Source organism: Carcharhinus amblyrhynchos, chromosome 6 (assembly GCF_965287045.1).
Source record: "Carcharhinus amblyrhynchos chromosome 6, sCarAmb.v2.hapA, whole genome shotgun sequence".
NCBI lineage: Eukaryota > Metazoa > Chordata > Chondrichthyes > Carcharhiniformes > Carcharhinidae > Carcharhinus > Carcharhinus amblyrhynchos.
Genome location: NC_137329.1, coordinates 96,388,889 through 96,407,117, shown reverse-complemented (window position 1 = coordinate 96,407,117; position 18,229 = coordinate 96,388,889). Strand labels below are relative to the sequence as shown.

Below are 18,229 nucleotides of genomic sequence, written 5' to 3'. Positions count from 1 at the left end.
GAGGCGGTGCACGACAGACTGGAGGGACTGATTGTGGACAAGTCCCCAGGACCGGATGGAATGCATCTGAGGGTTCTGAAAGAAATGGCGGAGATGATAGTGGATGCCTTGGTGGTTATTTTCCAGACGTCGCTGGATTCCGGGGAAGTGCCGGAAGATTGGAAAGCGGCTAATGTTACGTCGTTGTTTAATAAGGGTGCCAGGCAAAAGGCAGGGAATTATAGGCTGGTTAGTTTAACGTCTGTTGTGGGTAAAATGTTAGAATCCATCATCGAGGAAATAGCGAGGCATCTTGAGGGGAATTGCTTGATAGAGCAGACGCAGCACGGTTTCGTTAAGGGGAAGTCGTGTCTGACAAATTTATTGGAGTTCTATGAGGATGTGTCTAGGGCGGTGGATAGAGGAGAGCCGGTGGATGTGGTCTTTCTTGATTTTCAGAAGGCATTTGACAAGGTACCTCACAAGAGGTTATTGCAGAAGGTAAGGGGGCATGGACTTGGGGGTAGGGTGTTAGCGTGGATAGAGGATTGGTTGTCAAATAGGAAGCAGAGAGTGGGGGTTAATGGGTGCTATTCGGATTGGCGGTTGGTGACTAGTGGAGTGCCCCAGGGGTCGGTGCTGGGGCCTCAGCTATTTACCATTTATATAGATGATCTGGAGGAGGGAACCGAGTGTATGGTGTCGAAATTTGCTGATGACACCAAGATTGGTGGAATGGCAAATTGCGCGGAGGGTGTGGAGAGTCTGCAGAAGGATCTAGATAGGCTGGGCGAATGGGCCAGGAAATGGCAAATGGAATTTAATGTTGGCAAGTGCGAGGTGGTCCACTTTGGCAGGAATAATGATAGGAAGGACTATTACTTACGGGGCGAAAAACTGCAGCAGGTGACGGTGCAGAGGGACCTCAGGGTCCTTGTGCATGAGTCACAAAAACCCAGCCTGCAGGTGCAGCAAGTGGTCAGGAAGGCGAATGGGATGCTGGCCTTCATAGCGAGGGGAATTGAATATAAAAGTAGGGAGGTCTTGCTGCAGCTGTATAGGGCATTGGTGAGGCCGCAGCTGGAGTACTGTGTGCAGTTTTGGGTGCCGTACTTACGCAAGGATATTTTGGCCTTGGAGGGAATGCAGAGGAGGTTTACTAGGCTGATACCGGAGTTGAGGGGGTTGAGCTATGAGGAGAGGCTGAATAAACTAGGCTTGTACTCGTTAGAGTTTAGAAGAATGAGGGGAGATCTCATTGAGACGTATAAGATGATGAATGGGATGGATAGGATAGAGGTGGAGAGACTCTTCCCGCTCAGAAAGGACAGTAGGACAAGGGGGCACAGCCTCAAGATAAAGGGGGGGCGGTTTAGAACGGAGTTGAGGAGGAACTTCTTCACTCAAAGGGTGGTGAATCTCTGGAATTCTCTGCCCGTTGAGGTGGTGGAGGCTGCCTCGCTAAATATTTTTAAGACGCAGGTTGATGGGTTTTTGATAAGTGAGGGGATTAAGGGTTATGGGGAGAGGGCGGGAATGTGGAACTGAGACACAACAGATCAGCCATGATCTTATTGAATGGCGGGGCAGGTTCGAAGGGCTGGATGGCCTACTCCTGCTCCTATTTCTTATGTTCTTATGTTCTTATATTTTACAGTGCACTTTCCCTCATTCCCTCAGCCACAAGGATTGGTGCTGGGGCCTCAGCTATTTACCATTTATATAGATGGTCTGGAGGAGGGGGCTGAGTGTAGGGTGATGAAATTTGCTGATGACACAAAGATGAGTGGAAAAGCAAATTGTGTGGAGGGTGTGGAAAGTCTGCAGAGGGATCTGGATAGGCTGAGAGAGTAGGTGAGGACCTGGCAGATGGAGTACAATGTTAGCAAGTGTGAGGTTATCCACTTTGGCAGAAATAATAGTAGGAGGGATTACTATTTAAAGGGTGAAAAGCTGCAGCATGCTACGGTGCAGAGGGACCTGGGGGTCCTTGTGCATGAGTCGCAAAAACCCAGTCTGCAGGTGCAGCAGGTGATCAAGAAGGCGAATGGGATGCTGGCCTTTATAGCCAGGGGGATAGAATATAAAAGCAGGGAGGTCTTGCTGCAACTGTACAGGGCACTGGTGAGGCCGCAGCTGGAGTACTGTGTGCAGTTTTGGTCGCCGCCCTTGCGCAAGGATATTTTAGCCTTGGAGGGAGTGCAGAGGAGGTTCACTAGGCTGATACCGGAGATGAGGGGGTTAGACTATGAAGAGAGATTAAATAGACCGGGTCTGTACTCGTTGGAGTTTAGAAGGATGAGGGGGGATCTTATAGAGACATATAAGATAATGAAAGGGATGGATAGGGTAGAGGTAGAGAGACTCTTCCCACTCAGAAAGGACAGCAGGACTAGAGGGCACAACCTCAAGATAAGGGGGGTGCAGTTTAGAACGGAGTTGAGGAGGAACTTCTTCACTCAAAGGGTGGTGAATCTCTGGAATTCTCTGCCCGTTGAAGTGGTGGAGGCTACCTCGCAAAATATATTTAAGTCATGGGTAGATAGGTTTTTGACAGACAAGGGAATTAAGGGTTATGGGGAGAAAGCAGGAAAGTGAAATTGATCCACTTCAGATCAGCCATGATCTTATTGAATGGCGGGGCAGGCTCGAAGGTCTAAATGGCCCACTCCTGCTCCTATTTCTTATGTCCGTATGTTCTTATTCTCTTGTTCTGGCTAATTACTTGGCTGCTGAAACTGGAAAGGATGCAAATCAAGCATCAGGGCAGTGAGCCTTAATGTGACAGATTATGAATTCATGTCATGCATGTGTATACGTGTGTTTTCCACACGGTGAGAGTATCAGACAGTACTGTGACAAAGACTGCACTGAGCCTGCATTTTACATGTAATTCCACTGCTAGTTAATGTTGAGATGTTGTCACAAAACGTCTGTGTACATGACAATTAGTCATTGACTTCAGTAAATAAATGTCAACAGCAGCAATTAAGACAAGTTGGATCTACCAATCAATTAGATCATTGTGGAATTAGTGTTAAAGCTGTGAATGGCTGTTACCCAGAATGTTGATTCTCACTGTGCCCACCAAGCCTTGTATGAAGATTTTAGCCAGTGCTGCTTCCTCTCAAATTCTAAATATAAACTCATTCTGAAATACCATTTGATATGTAGTTAAAAATGTAGACATTGTTGAGAAATGACATGTTCAAACAATAGTTAAATAATAGAATGGATTAGCTCCGAGTTACAAGACTAAATGGCAATAATGAGCTCAGTGTTTAATGCACCAATGATTATTTTTGCACTCAGATTCAATCTGTGCCAAAACAATCAATGGCATGATAAACGGGCACCGTATTCATAAAAATCTGCCTGCAAATACAAACCATCTTCCATCACAATTTTTGGTTTGAGGAAGATAGAGATTTCTGAATCATTATCATAATCATAATGATGTGTGCAAGAGGGTATTCATATTTCAGTACACTTTTTTTATTGATTCAAAAATAAATGGAAAACGATGTTAAATTGACCCAACTCAACAGAATGTTTTTTTTTAAATGTATTGATGTCAAAGCAACAACCACATATCCTAATTCAGTTGACATTTAAAAACTGGTCTAGTGACACTTACAGCTTACAAAATCATCCAAACTTTTCTGGAGACTGTGACAGTCACGCTTAGATTACTGTTTTCATAAAAAAGTATAAAACAATAAGAGAAACTTGGATAAATTTATAACGTAAAAGAATGAAACCCAAATAGCTTATGATTATCATCTGAATCCTGAAGGCATGATGCAGCTGAAACACATTCCCAGATATTAACTACTATTATGATAAAGTGCTGTATCTCCAAAGGTATTATTTCATGAAAACTAGAGATGCTACACTCAATTTTGCAGTTCACATAAAATCAAGTACCAGAAATATCTAGATACAGCGTAAGAAATATCAATTGGATGAGAATTTAGGAGGCATAGTTAGTAAGTTTGCAGATGACACCAAGATTGGTGGCATAGTGGACAGTGAAGAACGTTATCTTGGATTGCAACAGGATCTTGATTAATGGGCCAGTGGGCCGATGGAATTTAATTTAGATAAATGTGAGGTGATGCATTTTGGTAGATCGAATCTGGGCAGGACCTACTCAGTTAATGGTAGGGCATTGGAAGAGTTATAGAACAAAGAGATCTAGGTGTACAGATTCATGGCTCCTTGAAAGTGGAGTCACAGATGGACAGACTGGTGAAGAAGGCATTCAGCATGCTTGGTTTCATTGGTCAGAACATTGAATAAAAGAGTTGGATGTCATGTTGAAGTCATACAAGACATTAGTAATGCCACACTTGGAATAGTGTGTACAGTTCTGGTCACCCTATTATAGATAGGATATTATTAAATTAGAAAGAGTGCTGAAAACACTTACTGGATCCTACCGGGACTTAATGGTTTGAGTTATAAGGAGAGGCTGGTACAAACTGAAACATTTTGCCATCAACCAAATCTGCCCAGGTGATAAATATAAGCCTGTGAGAAACTAACAGCCTTTCCAGTGACCAATCCAGTAAAACCGTGTGCCTGTTTGTACTGTTCCACTGCTGTGACTCAAGCCACTGTTCGCAGGGTCATAATGGAAGCAGAATATAGATTTTCACTCAAAAGCCATCTTTTAGTATTATTGCCTCTTCGGTAAAGTACACTTTTATACACAACTTCTTAGAGAGGCTCTCTTATAACCTGTGTTACCTATATACTCTATGGGGAATAATAGCTGGTGGCCTACATCCTCTTTAAGCACTACTTGACTCAACATTGCTCCATCCACATCTGCTCCTCTTGCTCCTCATCCATGAAAATGCTGAGCAGGATATATAGCGAATGCCATGCCTCTCCCTGGAAAGGTATCTCTGTGGATGAAAGTGAGGTTGTTGGCTGGGGCTTGGGGAGTATGCAGAGGTCTATTGTTGTTGCAAAATGTTTCAGTTTGTCATATCACAATTTGTTGTAGCTTGTTGCATCCTTCACAATTTTGTGATTCAGTCTGCACTGGATGAAAAATTCATCGAACTGTTTGTTTCTCCATACTTGCTGCCTGAAATGCTGAGTATTTCTGTTTTTTATTTTTATTTCAGATTTTCAGCAGTATTTGGGTTTAATTCACTGCCACTTCTCTTCCAGGATTGCCAGCTTGAAGAAGTTTTACTCTTCTCTACTCTGACACACTGTCAGAGGTCAGGAGTCTGGGTCTGTCCAGACAAAATGGTAAATTTTTTTTGCAAAATCTATACCCCAGCTTCAGAAATCGCTAGTCCAATGCTTCAGACATTTTAGGTTCAGAAATTACTCACTTCCACCTATGCCAATTGGTGCTAACAACTATAGTCCCATAGGAATCTCACCCTCTCCTCAGAGTGCTTTGATAATGCAAAAGCTACAGTGCTGCTGTCCTTTATTACTGTATATTTAAATGAGGATATTCAGGACTGGACGGATGTGCCAAACATAAGAAAACTCTTACGTTTATGGAAAAAATTTAATGAAGATAAATTGGTGAAAATAGCTTTTGCCCACTTTTCTGATATCTTAGAATCCTATAGTGCAAAAGGAGACCATTTGGCCCATTAAGTCTGCAACAACAACAATCCCACCCCAGACCTGATCCCCACAACCCCACACATTTACCCTGCTAATCCCTCTAACCTACACATCCCAGGATATCTCGGGACAATTTAGTATGCCAATCAACCTAACCCACACATCTTTGAACTGTGGGACGAAACCATGGGACATGGAGAGAACATGCAAACTCCACACAGACAGTGACCCAAGCCTGGAATTGAACTTGGGTCTCTGGCGGTGTGAGGCAGCAGTGCCACCAGGCCACCCATATAAAGATTGATTTGCACTGATAACATTCTGGAAATATAAAGAAAACAAATTTAAGCCAATCAAAAAAAAAGATCTTTCAGACTGTGGAAATATCAGGGCTCAGATTTTTCAGTCAGTTGCGAAGACCTGAGGCTCACTGTTGACATCAAAGAAAGCTGCCCTCAAAGATATAATGATCTCTGTAGAGTGGATATCCTCTTCCCTATCATTAGTTGTTCTTTCAGAGAGCTGCTGCAGTTATGATGGGCCAAATGGCCTCCTGCACTGCAGCAACTCTTGTGATTATGTGATAGTTCAAATCTGCTGCCAAGTCAAAGAGATATTGAGGCATCTAGCAATAGTGATACCACAAAGCAGGGTATGCAACCAATCAGGCTGAAAGATTCGTACAGTCAGCAAACCAGGAAATAAAATGCGCTGATTTATCCCTCATTCTTGATCAATTTTACAGAGGTAAAAAAAATTGGGATATACATTTGAAGTTGAAATATTACAAACTTATTTTTAAAATTGGAAACAATGGAAAATGGGACAGTACACAAATAAAAATTATTTTCCAGGGCCAGTAAGGTTCTTTTGCACTTGTTATGATTCAGTATACTATTAAAAAGTTACACTTCATTAACGTGATCCAAAAATTTCAGGGGGTTTTAACAGCAATATTACAGCACCAAAGGGGAAATTATCAGTCGTCCAATGATTCCATTTACAGAGACTTCAACACCTATTGAGAAGCATAGAATCACTGGCAACAACTTCTGGGTTTCTGCATTTAACTGTGGCCTTCAGAAGTTGCTGTTAGTTTCAGGGCAATGTACACTGGCGTTCGCTGTAATTGCGAACGCAAAATCCGGACCTGGGTGTGTATTCTAGTCTGGTTGTGATCTATGTATTTGTTGCTATGCACACGTAAGGTGCGATGCATCATGAAACAGCATGCAAGATTTTTGAAACACTGATACATTTTATAGTCTGTTGCGAGTTCTTCCATTTAATGCTATGTTCCTTTTCAGCCTTAAGATTTTTACGTCACGATATAAGGGGTGGGGTTACAAGGCCCATGAGATTTCACTTTATTAAGATTTGATGGAAAATTCGCCTTACTTTGTTATAAATCACCTGGTTCCTCCGCCAGAAATTATTTTATGGAAAGATCATTTTAAACAAATAATTATAAATGTTAATAAACTTTTCTCTTTAAATTTGCTGACACTTTGGGAATGGAAAACCTATTTAATTGTTTAATATGAAACTCGCTAAGTAATGTCAGATTTAATGGTACGGGATGCAGGGCTAGGGATCCAGGGATCTGCAGCAATGCAGTATTCACATTTAAGGCAATTGCTCCAGCTAAAACCATCACCATTTGTGTCAATCTTACTGGAATAACAGGCTGTTCCACGCCCCTGCTGAGCATTACACACACACCGACACAGAGCAAACCAACAATTGCAACACTTAACTGGGACAGTACGGGGAGTGGGTTTAAGAGTTAAAGCTCGCATCCTATATGAACATGTAAATATGTGCGCTGAGACACACGGAGCTAGTGATTGTAGAATTACACAGCTCTTTTCTCCCCCTTCCCTGTCTCTGTTGACTCTGGCCATGAGCCAAGTTCCAGGAGCGAGTTCTCACTCACGTGTCTGGTGCACGTGTGGAAGAGGATTCGGCACAAATAAACAATGTGGCCACTGCTGCAAACTAATCATGGCAGGAAACAAGCAGCTAAAGCAGTCTAACAGCTTCGAGCACTCTCCTTCACTACATGCAATAGGGGCAGGGTTTGTGGGTTTTGTAGTGCGTTGTATGTTCGGGGCGATCCGAAATAAATATCCAGGGTTTCTCATTTAACACAATCTTTTTTCATTGCTTTAAGATCGAGGATGCAAAAGGGACAGATGGAGGTAGGATATTGGGAACCGTTGACTTCAGTGCACTCTCTAGCTATGGGTATACAAACGGAGCTGTAAACAGTAACGTATGCCTGGAGGTGTGCACTGTGCTCCGTTTATCGGCAGCCAAACATTTACATGCGTTAAAGGGTCTGACGTGTTCGCCAACTTTGATAGCATTAGAAGCTTTTATTTGAAAATTAACTGACGATGGAACTGTTCACCTGGGAGTTTTCAAAGTTGATTTTGCACCAATTACAATTACATTACGCTTCAGAAATATTTTGGAAATACTCAGCAGCTCTGACAGCATCTGCGGAGAAAGAGTTAACGTTTCAGTTCGATGACTTTTCAGAAAAGTTGCAGCGAAATTCAGTAGAAGCCGACGCGGTGCCGTCCCCTTTTCGTATGAGCAAAGCATTACCTTGATAAGGAAGCATTCTCGGGGCGTGTGAATTGAATGCTATTGTGTAAATATTCTGGGGGAAATTGAGATTGCAAATTTGTAGACGTGGAAATTCTGCAAGATTTCTGATCTTCTACCATAGCTTCACTGACAGATCAATGCAACCCTCAGAGAAATGGGTCATTTTATATCATGTACTTAATTTACTCGAAATATATCAGAGGTACCCTCATAAGAATTTCAAAGCCAGTAAAAAGGAGTGCTGCAAGGCCCGATGCCACTGATGGCTCATCAGAAAAATATCAAAACAGCATCCATAGTTGTTCTGCATGGCAGAATAAAGCTTTTGCAATTTTTGCTAAGTCGCATGCTGCTTGCAATAGTCAGCTGGTAGCACGGGGTTTGGAAAGCTGAGCCACATGCAATTTATGTGTAGTTTCCCAAGTCAGTTTATAACACACTTGTTATTCTATATAGTAGCCGTGTATTATTACAATAAGACCAGTTTTGTGTGTGATATTTAATTGCTGCTTCACAATTCCAGGGACCTGGGTTCAATCCCGGCTTGGATCAGTCTGTGTGGAGTTTGTATGTACTCCCCGTGTCGGCGTGGGTTTCCTCCGGGTGCTCCGGTTTCCTCCCACAGTCTGAAAGACCTGCTACTTAGGTGCATTGACCCAAACAGACGCGGGAGTGTGGCGACTAGAGGAATTTCATTGTAACTTCATTGCAATGTTGATGTAAGCCTTATTTGTGACTAATAAATAAACGCTACTTTTATGGGGTTGCAGGTTTCTACCATTTCTAACTACAATATATGTACAGTATGTAAAGGAGAAATGTAATATATTGCATATGTGCACATACATAGTATGTAATCACTGTTCAATATGTGCAGTTTACAATGCATGTATGAGCCCTCATATCTTTAGTCACACTTGGTGTATTTTATTAGTGTGTTTTGTTGACAGTCTCAATTGTGATATTGTATTCGGTTGGCAAAGTCCTTCTGATATTATGTGTAGTTTGGCATACAAACCATTTCTGTTAAAAAGTATTCACTGCTGTCACAATCAAAAACTATATGCAGTTTTCAGCACTTGATTAAGTTCTGTAGTCATCTTCCATTAAATTTTCAATACTCTTTTATCTTCTTTCTGCCCTGCCCATTGCATCAAGACCTTGCTACTCCAATATTTCTCCAGTCCACCTCCAAGGTACTTAGTTTCGTGATTTGAACACATTATGAGCTCAGTTTTCACTGTGAGGGTGGGAAACAGGAATTAGGCCTGATTCTGGATCCTAAACCCACCCCGAGAGAGAAACAGTCACTCACTGGGATTGAAAAATCATAAATAAAAAATAATGAAAGCAACCAGGCCAGCACTATGAGGATAGAACTTAAAATCCCAATAGTACAGAAGGAGGCCATTTGGCCCATCAAGTCTATACTAACCATAATCCCATCCAGGCCCTATTCCTATAACCCCACACATTTACCCTGCTAATGCCTCTTAAAACTATGTTCAATTTAGCATAATCAATCAACCTTACTCTCACATCTTTGGACTGTGGGAGGAAACTAGAGCATCCAAAGGAAACCCACGCAGACACGTGCAAAAGTGCAAACTCAGTACAGACAGTGACCTGAGGCCAGAATTGAACCTGGGTCCCTGGTTGTATGAGGCAGCAGTGTTAACCACTGTGCCACCCCTAAAGTATAAGAAGTGAAATCCCTGTATAAAGTAGCCTTTCACTACACACCCTCCCAAGGAGGCAGGGAGGGCCTTTCCACTTCCTGGGAGTGCTGGCACCTCAGCCTGGCACTGGGTGCTACATCTAGCCAGTCAAACGGTCCTTTGCTACATCAGGAAACCAGAGGCCAAATGAAAAATCACAGTCAGTCTTTTAAAGTTACCTTTACCAAGGTTCTTAATGAGCCTAATTGACTGTCTGCCTCATGAGGGCAGACAGCCCTGCCAGCCCCAAAATCTACCTCAGAGCAGTCAGTGCCTAAACAAGGTTGGGAACCAGCATGCTGGCTGGCATTGGTGTTTTCAGGCCTTGTGCACTCACATTCATGACCTTCGTAAGACCCGAAAATCCTGCCTTCCGTCTTCTTAAATGAGTTCTTCTCCCATGCCCTCAACTGCAGTGCACCCCAAAGTTCCATCTGATTATTAATGCACTGTGTGTGAGCTTGTGTGTCAAAGCACCAAGTTCATCTGCCTCTCCATCTGTTGCTTCTGCCTTTCCAGTTGTTGCATTTCCCAACTGCCTGCTCAACAATAATACTTGGGTGAGCTGAAATTTCCTACAATTTAAGGGGGCAAAACTGCAGCTACTGGACTGAATTCGATCAGCCAGACTCAGAGGAAATTGATTTAAGTGCATCATTTGGAGAGTGACAGCTGCACTCCGAGCGAGGTGTATTGCAGTGTCTTTCAGATGAGGTGCTGTCTTGGGTCTAGATAAAATACCCCAAAGCATTATTTAAAAGGCAGATTCTCCTGATGCCCTGACAGAATTGTATCCTTCAACTAGCAGGACAACAAACAGGTTAGCTGATCAATCATCTCATTGCAGTTTGTGAGATCTTCTGTGCATAAATTGGCTGCCATATTGTTTAATTTATTCATAGGATGTGGGTATCATTGGCAAGGTTAGCACTTGTGCCCATCCCTAATTGCCCTTGAGAACGTGATGACCAGCTGCATCTTGAACCGCTGCAATCCATGTGGTGTAGGTACACCCACTGTGCTGTTAGGATGCGAGTTGCTGGATTTCAACCCAGCAATAGTGAAGGAAAGCAAAATATTTCCAAATCAGAATTGTGTGTGACCTGGAGGGGAACTTGCAGGTGGTGGTGTTGCCAAGCACCTGTTGTCTTTGCCCTTGTGGATGTTAGAGGTTATTGGTTTGGAGGGTGCTGTGGAAGGAACCTTGGTGCGTTCCTGCAGTGCATCTTGCAAATGGTGCACACTGCTGCCATTGTCCACTGGTGGTGGAGGGACTGGATACTTAAGGTGATGAATGGGGTGCCAATCAAGTGCACTGCTTTATCCTGGATAGTGCTAAGTTTCCTTAGTATAATGTATTTATAATAAGTATAGTTCAAAAACAGCTGTAGGAAGTGAAAACCAATTTGTAAATGCAGTTACATTTCTGATTCACTCATCATCTCATCGTAATCTTTCCCTTATCCATGCGTTCCCCCATCATTTTTCCTCCACCCTGTAATGTACTGTGACACATCTCCCCGTGGCCTGCTCGATAGAAGTGCGAGTGGTGCAGCATTTAGTGTACCGGTGTGGTGTCTGGTGGTGGTGCACAGTTTGCAGTGCAATTGCATTTGTGATGTGTTACAGTCTGCAGAATGAATCGGAGCGTCAACCTGTCTGACTGACAGCTGCAGTCTCGGATGTGTCGGGGATGTTATCACGTGGGGAACCTGGAAATCCTACTGTGAGCCGAGGCAGCTGAAGCGGCCGGTGTAATACTGTTTACCGCAAAACACGAACTGTCTAGCAGAGTAATGCCACTGGCAACCTGCAGGGTGGCCGGGCTAAACTTTAAATAGCCAGAGGCGATGTATATGTCTTTGAAAAATGGAGACGGAGTCGCCTCTGTGGTTTCCAAAAGGAGATAAATATATATTTTGTTTCAAAAGGGCAGGAGATTATTTTTCAAAAGGGCATTTGGGCGATGCTGGATTCTGAGTAACGAGCAAGTGGGGAGGAGGAAACAATGGCAGGAGGAGTAGGCAATGGGTGTTGGTGGAAGGGGGGGGGGCTGGGAAATGCTGAGTGAGCCTTACTGTAGGGGAAGTGTGGGGAGGGGGCAGTTCGTGTCTAACTTTGTCTCTCCCTCCGTCCTGAATGATTCCTCCCCAGTGACTGTTTATAAAGTCAGCCGCACGGAGTAGAAAGCTTGGTGCGTCACTGTGTGTTTGTAACGGGAAATGCTGCTGCCTGCGGTGTGTGGAATGTGATTATTGCACAACCTTCAGTTAGTGGCACTTAGCGCCACTGAACCGCTGGCGGGGAAAGGCGAGATCCAGGCGGCTGCTGCGGGGAGCGGGGCGGGGAGCAGTGCACACACACTGCGGGCCCATAAACTGTACCATCCAACCGGCTAGACCTGACTCCCAGTGATTGTCTGGCTGAACTAAAAGGTCACAAAGTGCTTGTAGCTGCAGGTTTATCAGATACACAACTCGGTAAGATTAATTCATCCTCCTCTCCTGGAGTTTGGGAGTTTTCTCCTAACTTTCGTGCTGGGGCAGTGCAATAAGCATATGAATTCCCCAAAGAGAAAGGTGGATGGGTCATTGTCAGGTGTTGTTATGATTTGTTACAGTTTTTGATGTAAAACCTCTTTCCTTCTCTCACCACCCCCCCGCCCCCCCCTCCTCCCTGCTTGTGTATTTTTTCAATTCAGGGACACCATGATGGGTCTACGTGCTGAAGAGGAGAATCTGCAAATGGACCTGAAGGGCAAGGCGGACCAGGTCCGCAGAAACTTGTTCGGCCCCGTGGACCACGAACAGTTGCAGCAGGATTTTCAGCACTTACTCCGGGCAAACATCGAAGCTGCCGGGCAGAAGTGGAATTATGACTTCGGGAGGGAAGTCCCGTCGGAAGGGACTCTGGAGTGGGAAGAACTGAAATGCCAAGATGTCCCAGCTTTTTACAGGAGTCGCGTTATCAGCAGAAGGAAACATTTGTGTGGACTGCGAGAGGCTCCAGTGAACAGTAACTCTGATCATCCAGTGTCCCCCATCAAGGAAATAAAAAGCCAGGCGATGCCCGAACCCAAGAGGAGGAGACAAACTTGCATAACAGGTACACTGTGGATTTCCATCTCATTACTGGTGATATTCACTTTTGTACAGATTCACTCTGTACTTTATTCAGGTTTGTACTTGCATCTGCATCAGTTTGACAACCAGGGGTGGTTCATTTTTCACGCGGATGGAGAACCAGACAACCTGCCCACTACCTCTATACCACAGTGCTGGCTCTGTGCAGTCTGGACTGATTTTTATCCCCCCCAGTTAAACACTGGAAAGGCCAAATATTGCTCACGTTTAGCCTCCACATCTGTCCCCCCGAATGTCAGCCATGACTTAGTTGCTAGCACTCTTCCCTGAACCCCAGGTTGTGGATTTGAGTACCACTTCAGGATTTCTGGGCTGTCAGTCCAGTGCAGGACTATGGGTGGGCTGCATTTTCTCGTTGCTTTCAGATGAGAGGGCAGATTCTTTGACTTCACTTGCAGCTGGAGTTCTCTGCCCCTGCAAGAGTGAACAGAGATTTAGCTGATTCTCCGTTCTTGCTGGCAGCGATAGGGCAGGAGCGGTCATAAAATTCCAGCCCGAGATATTAAATCAAGTCCACGTTAGCGTTCTCAGGTAAATGTAAAAGTGGGCATAGGATCAAGCTTGAGGACAGGTGTAATGCCTGTTCTTGTCAACTTGAATCTTGTATGTCTGTCTTATGAGGACCATGAATTGGTGTCAGTTTGAATTTGAATTGGTTTTCAGATCAATCAGAGATGGATTAGGGGCTTGCCCGGACCACAGTGTACATTGGCCTTGTAACTCTGAGAAAGGAACAACACTTTTTTAACAGAATGTAAAAGATCCCACGGCACTATCTCAAAGAAGAGCAGGGGAGTTATTCCTGGCCAATATTTATCCCTCAATCAATCACAAAAACAGTTTATCCAATCAATGTCATACTGCTGTTTGTGTGAGTTACCTGCATGACCACAGTTGGTACACCACAGTGTTGACTGCAAAGTAGTTGGGATGTTTGGTCAGGAGAGATGCTATGTAAATACCAGTCCTTCTGTATTCCCCTTCCCTGCCACTGTCTCAAGCTGAACCAGACTTTAACTTTGTCATGCTGCTTGTTCCTAATCTAAATGACCAACTGTATTTTCACTCCATCACAAAGCTTGCCTGCCCACAATTACATAACATCATCTGCACAATCCATTGCTGAAATCCCCTCACCCACTTCATTGCCTTCCACTTTACAATGTCTCACAATTTAAATTCTAATTCATGTCTTGGAAGTCCTCCATGGCTTCGCTTTCCCTTTCTCCATAACCTCATAGAACATATAACCCCTTTGCTGCTGGCACTTTCCATTCCTCCTGACTCCATCCACTTATGCAAACTTTCCCACCTTCTTGTTGCCACTCATGTTTTCACCCTCCGAGATGTCATTCTGGAATTCCTTTCCCCAAGTCCCTTGGCCTATCTTCTTTTAAGACGTCTTACAACCTATCATTTTAACCAAACCCTCTGATCATGGGTGGCACGGTGACACAATGGTTAGCATTGCTGTCTCACAGCGCCAGGGACCCAAGTTTGATTACTTGCTTGGGTTACTGTCTGTGTGGAGTTTGCACACTCTCCGCATGTCTGCTTGGGTTTCCTCTGGGTGCTCTGATTTCCTCCCACAGTCCAAAGATGTACAGGTTAGATGGATTGGCTATGCTAAAATTGCCTCTTGGTGTCAGGGAGACTAGCTAGGTTAAACCCATTGGGTTATGGTGATAGGGCCTGGGTGGGATTGTGATCTGTGCAAACCTGATGAGCCAAATGGCATCATTCAGCACTGTAGGTTTCTATGACTTGAAAAGGGATCCATTTTCCTTACTGCTCTGTGAAGTGTCTTAGGAAATTTTTCCACATTAAAGTTCTTTATAAATGGTCCTTAGTATGTTAGTGATAGATAATTGGTTCAATACTAGAATTCCTGATGGACTGTTGATCTATGCCTGGTCAAAAACATACTTTTAGATCATTGTATTATATCATGTCAGTTAGGTATTGTAATTTGTAAGTGAGAGACTTTCTTTTGGGGTAGGGCAAAAGCCAGAGGCTGTGATCCACATTGGGACCACAGACAAAGATAAGAAAACAAATGAGGTTCTGAAAGCAGATTTTAGAGAGTTAGGAAGGAAATGAAAAGCAGGACCTCATGAGCAGTAATGTCAGGATTACTCCCGTGTCATGAATAGGAAGATTGAACATTTCAACACATGGCTGGAGAAATTGAGTCAGAGGAAGGGCTTTAGATTTCTGATGTAGTGGGACAGGTTCTGGAACAGGTGGCACCTGTACAAGAAGGATGGATTGCACCTTAACAGGACTGGGACTAATGTCTGTACCATTGGGGAGGGCCTAAATTAGATTGGCAGTAGAATGGAGACCTAAGAGGAGATTCTGAGTGGAGAGGAAAAAAACTGGCAGTGGGAAGTAGAGAAGAATTAACTGATAAGGAGAATATATCAAACAGTAATATCAAGGTAAATAGAATTCTTGTAGAGTTTGATAGAACTAGAATAGGCAATAGTATGTTGTTGGATAAGGTCAAAGTAAGGGGGAAAGTAAAAAGCTTAAATGGGGGTTAATGTGCACATATGTGAATGCAAGGAGTGTGGTTAATAAGATTAGTGAACTACAGGCACAGGTTGACAAATGAATTTGTGATATTATTGCTATAACAGAGACCTAGCTTAAAGAAGGGCAGGTCTGGGCATTAAATATTCCTGGGTACAAGGTGTTTAGGAGAGACATGAAAGGAAGAAAAAGGGGATGGTGTGAGGATTGGCAGTATTGATTAAGGATGGTGTTTTAGTACTGGAGAAAGAGGATGTTCCAGAGGTGTAAAGAACAGAATTTCTCTGGCTGGAAATAAGGAATGAAAAAGGTGCAATAGCATTGATTGGCGAGGGGGATTGAATATAAAAGTAGGGAGGTCTTGCTGCAGCTGTATAGGGCATTGGTGAGGCCGCAGCTGGAGTACTGTGTGCAGTTTTGGGCGCCGCACCTGCGCAAGGATATTTTGGCCTTGGAGGGAGTGCAGAGGAGGTTTACTAGGCTGATACCGGAGTTGAGGGGGTTGAGCTATGAGGAGAGGCTGAATAAACTAGGCTTGTACTCGTTAGAGTTTAGAAGAATGAGGGGAGATCTCATTGAGACGTATAAGATGATGAATGGGATGGATAGGATAGAGGTGGAGAGACTCTTCCTGCTCAAAAAAGGCAGTAGGACTAGGGGGCACAGCCTCAAGATAAAGGGGGGGCGGTTTAGAACGGAGTTGAGGAGGAACTTCTTCACTCAAAGGGTGGTGAATCTCTGGAATTCTCTGCCCGTTGAAGTGGTGGAGGCTGCCTCGCTAAATATTTTTAAGAAGCGGGTTGATGGGTTTTTGATAAGAGAGGGGATTAAGGGTTATGGGGAGAGGGCGGGAAAGTGGAACTGAGCCACGACAGATCAGCCATGATCTTATTGAATGGCGGGGCAGGCTCGAAGGGCCAGATGGCCTACTCCTGCTCCTATTTCTTATGTTCTTATGTTCTATATAAACCACCAACTAGTGAAAGGGATATAGAGAAAAATACAATTGCAAAGAAATTACAGAAAGGTGCAAAAAGTTATAATGGGGCACTTCAATTATCTAAATATAGACTGGGATAGGAAGTGTACAAAGGGACAAGAGGGGTGAGAGTTCCTGGAATGTGTTCAAGATAATTTTCTGCAGCAGGATGTTTCCAGTCGATCAAGAGGGCCTGCCTGTTGGACATGGTTCTGGCAAATGAGTTGGCCCAAGTGGATCAGATATTAGTGGGAGGGTATTTAGGAGACAGTGACCATTGTATCATAAGGTTTATGTTGGCAACAGAAAAGGACAAGGAGCGATCCAGAGCAAGGATTATTTATTGGGGGAAAGCCAACTTTGATAGGAAGAGAATGCATCTGTGTCGAGTGAATTGGAATCAAATGTTGACAGAAAAGACAGTGGCTGAACAATGGGCCACCTTCAAAGAAAACACATTGCAGGCAATGTCAATGTATATTTCCTTGAAGGGGAAACATAGGACAAATAAATTCAGAGCACCTTGAATGACAAGAGAGATAGAGGTGAAAACGAAAAGGAAAAAGTACAAGTATCACATAGAAAAAACAATAGAGAATCAGGCTGAATATAGAAGGACCAGAGGGGAAATAAAAAACTAATAGAAAAAGCAAGGAGAGAGCATGAAAAGAGACTGGCAGCTAACATAAAAGGGAATCCAAAGGACTTCTATAAGGATATAAATATTAAAAATTTGCAAAAACCAGAGTATGGCCCATTAGGGATAAAAAAGGAAACTTGTATGTGGAGGCAAGGGAAATAACGGAGGTATTAAATGTGTACTTTCAGCTGTATTTCCAATGGAAGAGGCTGCTACTCTTGTTGAGGTTTGAGATAAAGTAACTGGTTCACGAGAAGAATTTGCAATTGAGAAGGAGATTTTAAAAAGACTACCTTCACTTAAAATTGACAAGATACCAGAACTGGATCATAGAATCATAGAAACCCTACAGTGCAGAAAGAGGCTATCTGGCCCATCGAGTCTGCACCAACCGCAATCCTACCCAGGCCCTATCCCCATATTCCTGTATATTTACCCGCTAATCCCGCTAACCTACGCATCTCAAGACACTAAGGGGCAATTTTAGCATGGCCAATCAACCTAACCCACACATCATTGGATGAGAAGCATCCAGGGATATTGAGATGAGAATGGATATTATAGAAGCACTAGTGATAATCTTCTAGTTTTCCTCACGAGATGATGCCAGAAGACTGGAAAATTGTGAATGTTACATCCTTGTTCAAAAATGGGTGCAAGAATAAAACTGGCAACTACAGACCAGTTAATTTGACTTCATTGGTAGGGTAACTTCAGGAAGCCGTAGTTTGGGACAAAGTCAGTAGTTACTTAGACTAGTGCAGGATGATTAAGGGAAGCCAGCATGGATTCATTTAGGGAAAATTGTGTTTAACTTGCTGGATTTTTTTGAGGAAGTAACAGAGAAGGTTGATAGAGGCGGTGTTATTGATGTAGTGTGTGTGGATTTTAAAAAGGCACTTAATACAGGTGTCACTGAGCAAAATTCTAACTCATGTAAAAAAGGGAAAGTAGGCACTTGAATAAGAAATTGGCTAGTGACAAGAAACAAAGAATAATGATAAGTGGTTGTTTCTCA

The 18,229-nt window shown here is 43.4% G+C and overlaps 1 protein-coding gene across 1 annotated transcript in view; it reads left to right on the top strand.

The window, feature by feature from the left end:
- LOC145344144 (cyclin-dependent kinase inhibitor 1-like) overlaps positions 1–18,229 on the top strand; it is a 77,335-nt gene that overhangs the window by 48,753 nt on the left and 10,353 nt on the right. Inside the window, exon 2 of the mRNA XM_080191026.1 lies at positions 12,616–13,019. Coding sequence (XP_080047152.1) covers positions 12,623–13,019 — 397 coding nt within the window. The 5' untranslated portion in view covers positions 12,616–12,622. The remainder of the gene's footprint in view (positions 1–12,615; positions 13,020–18,229) is intronic.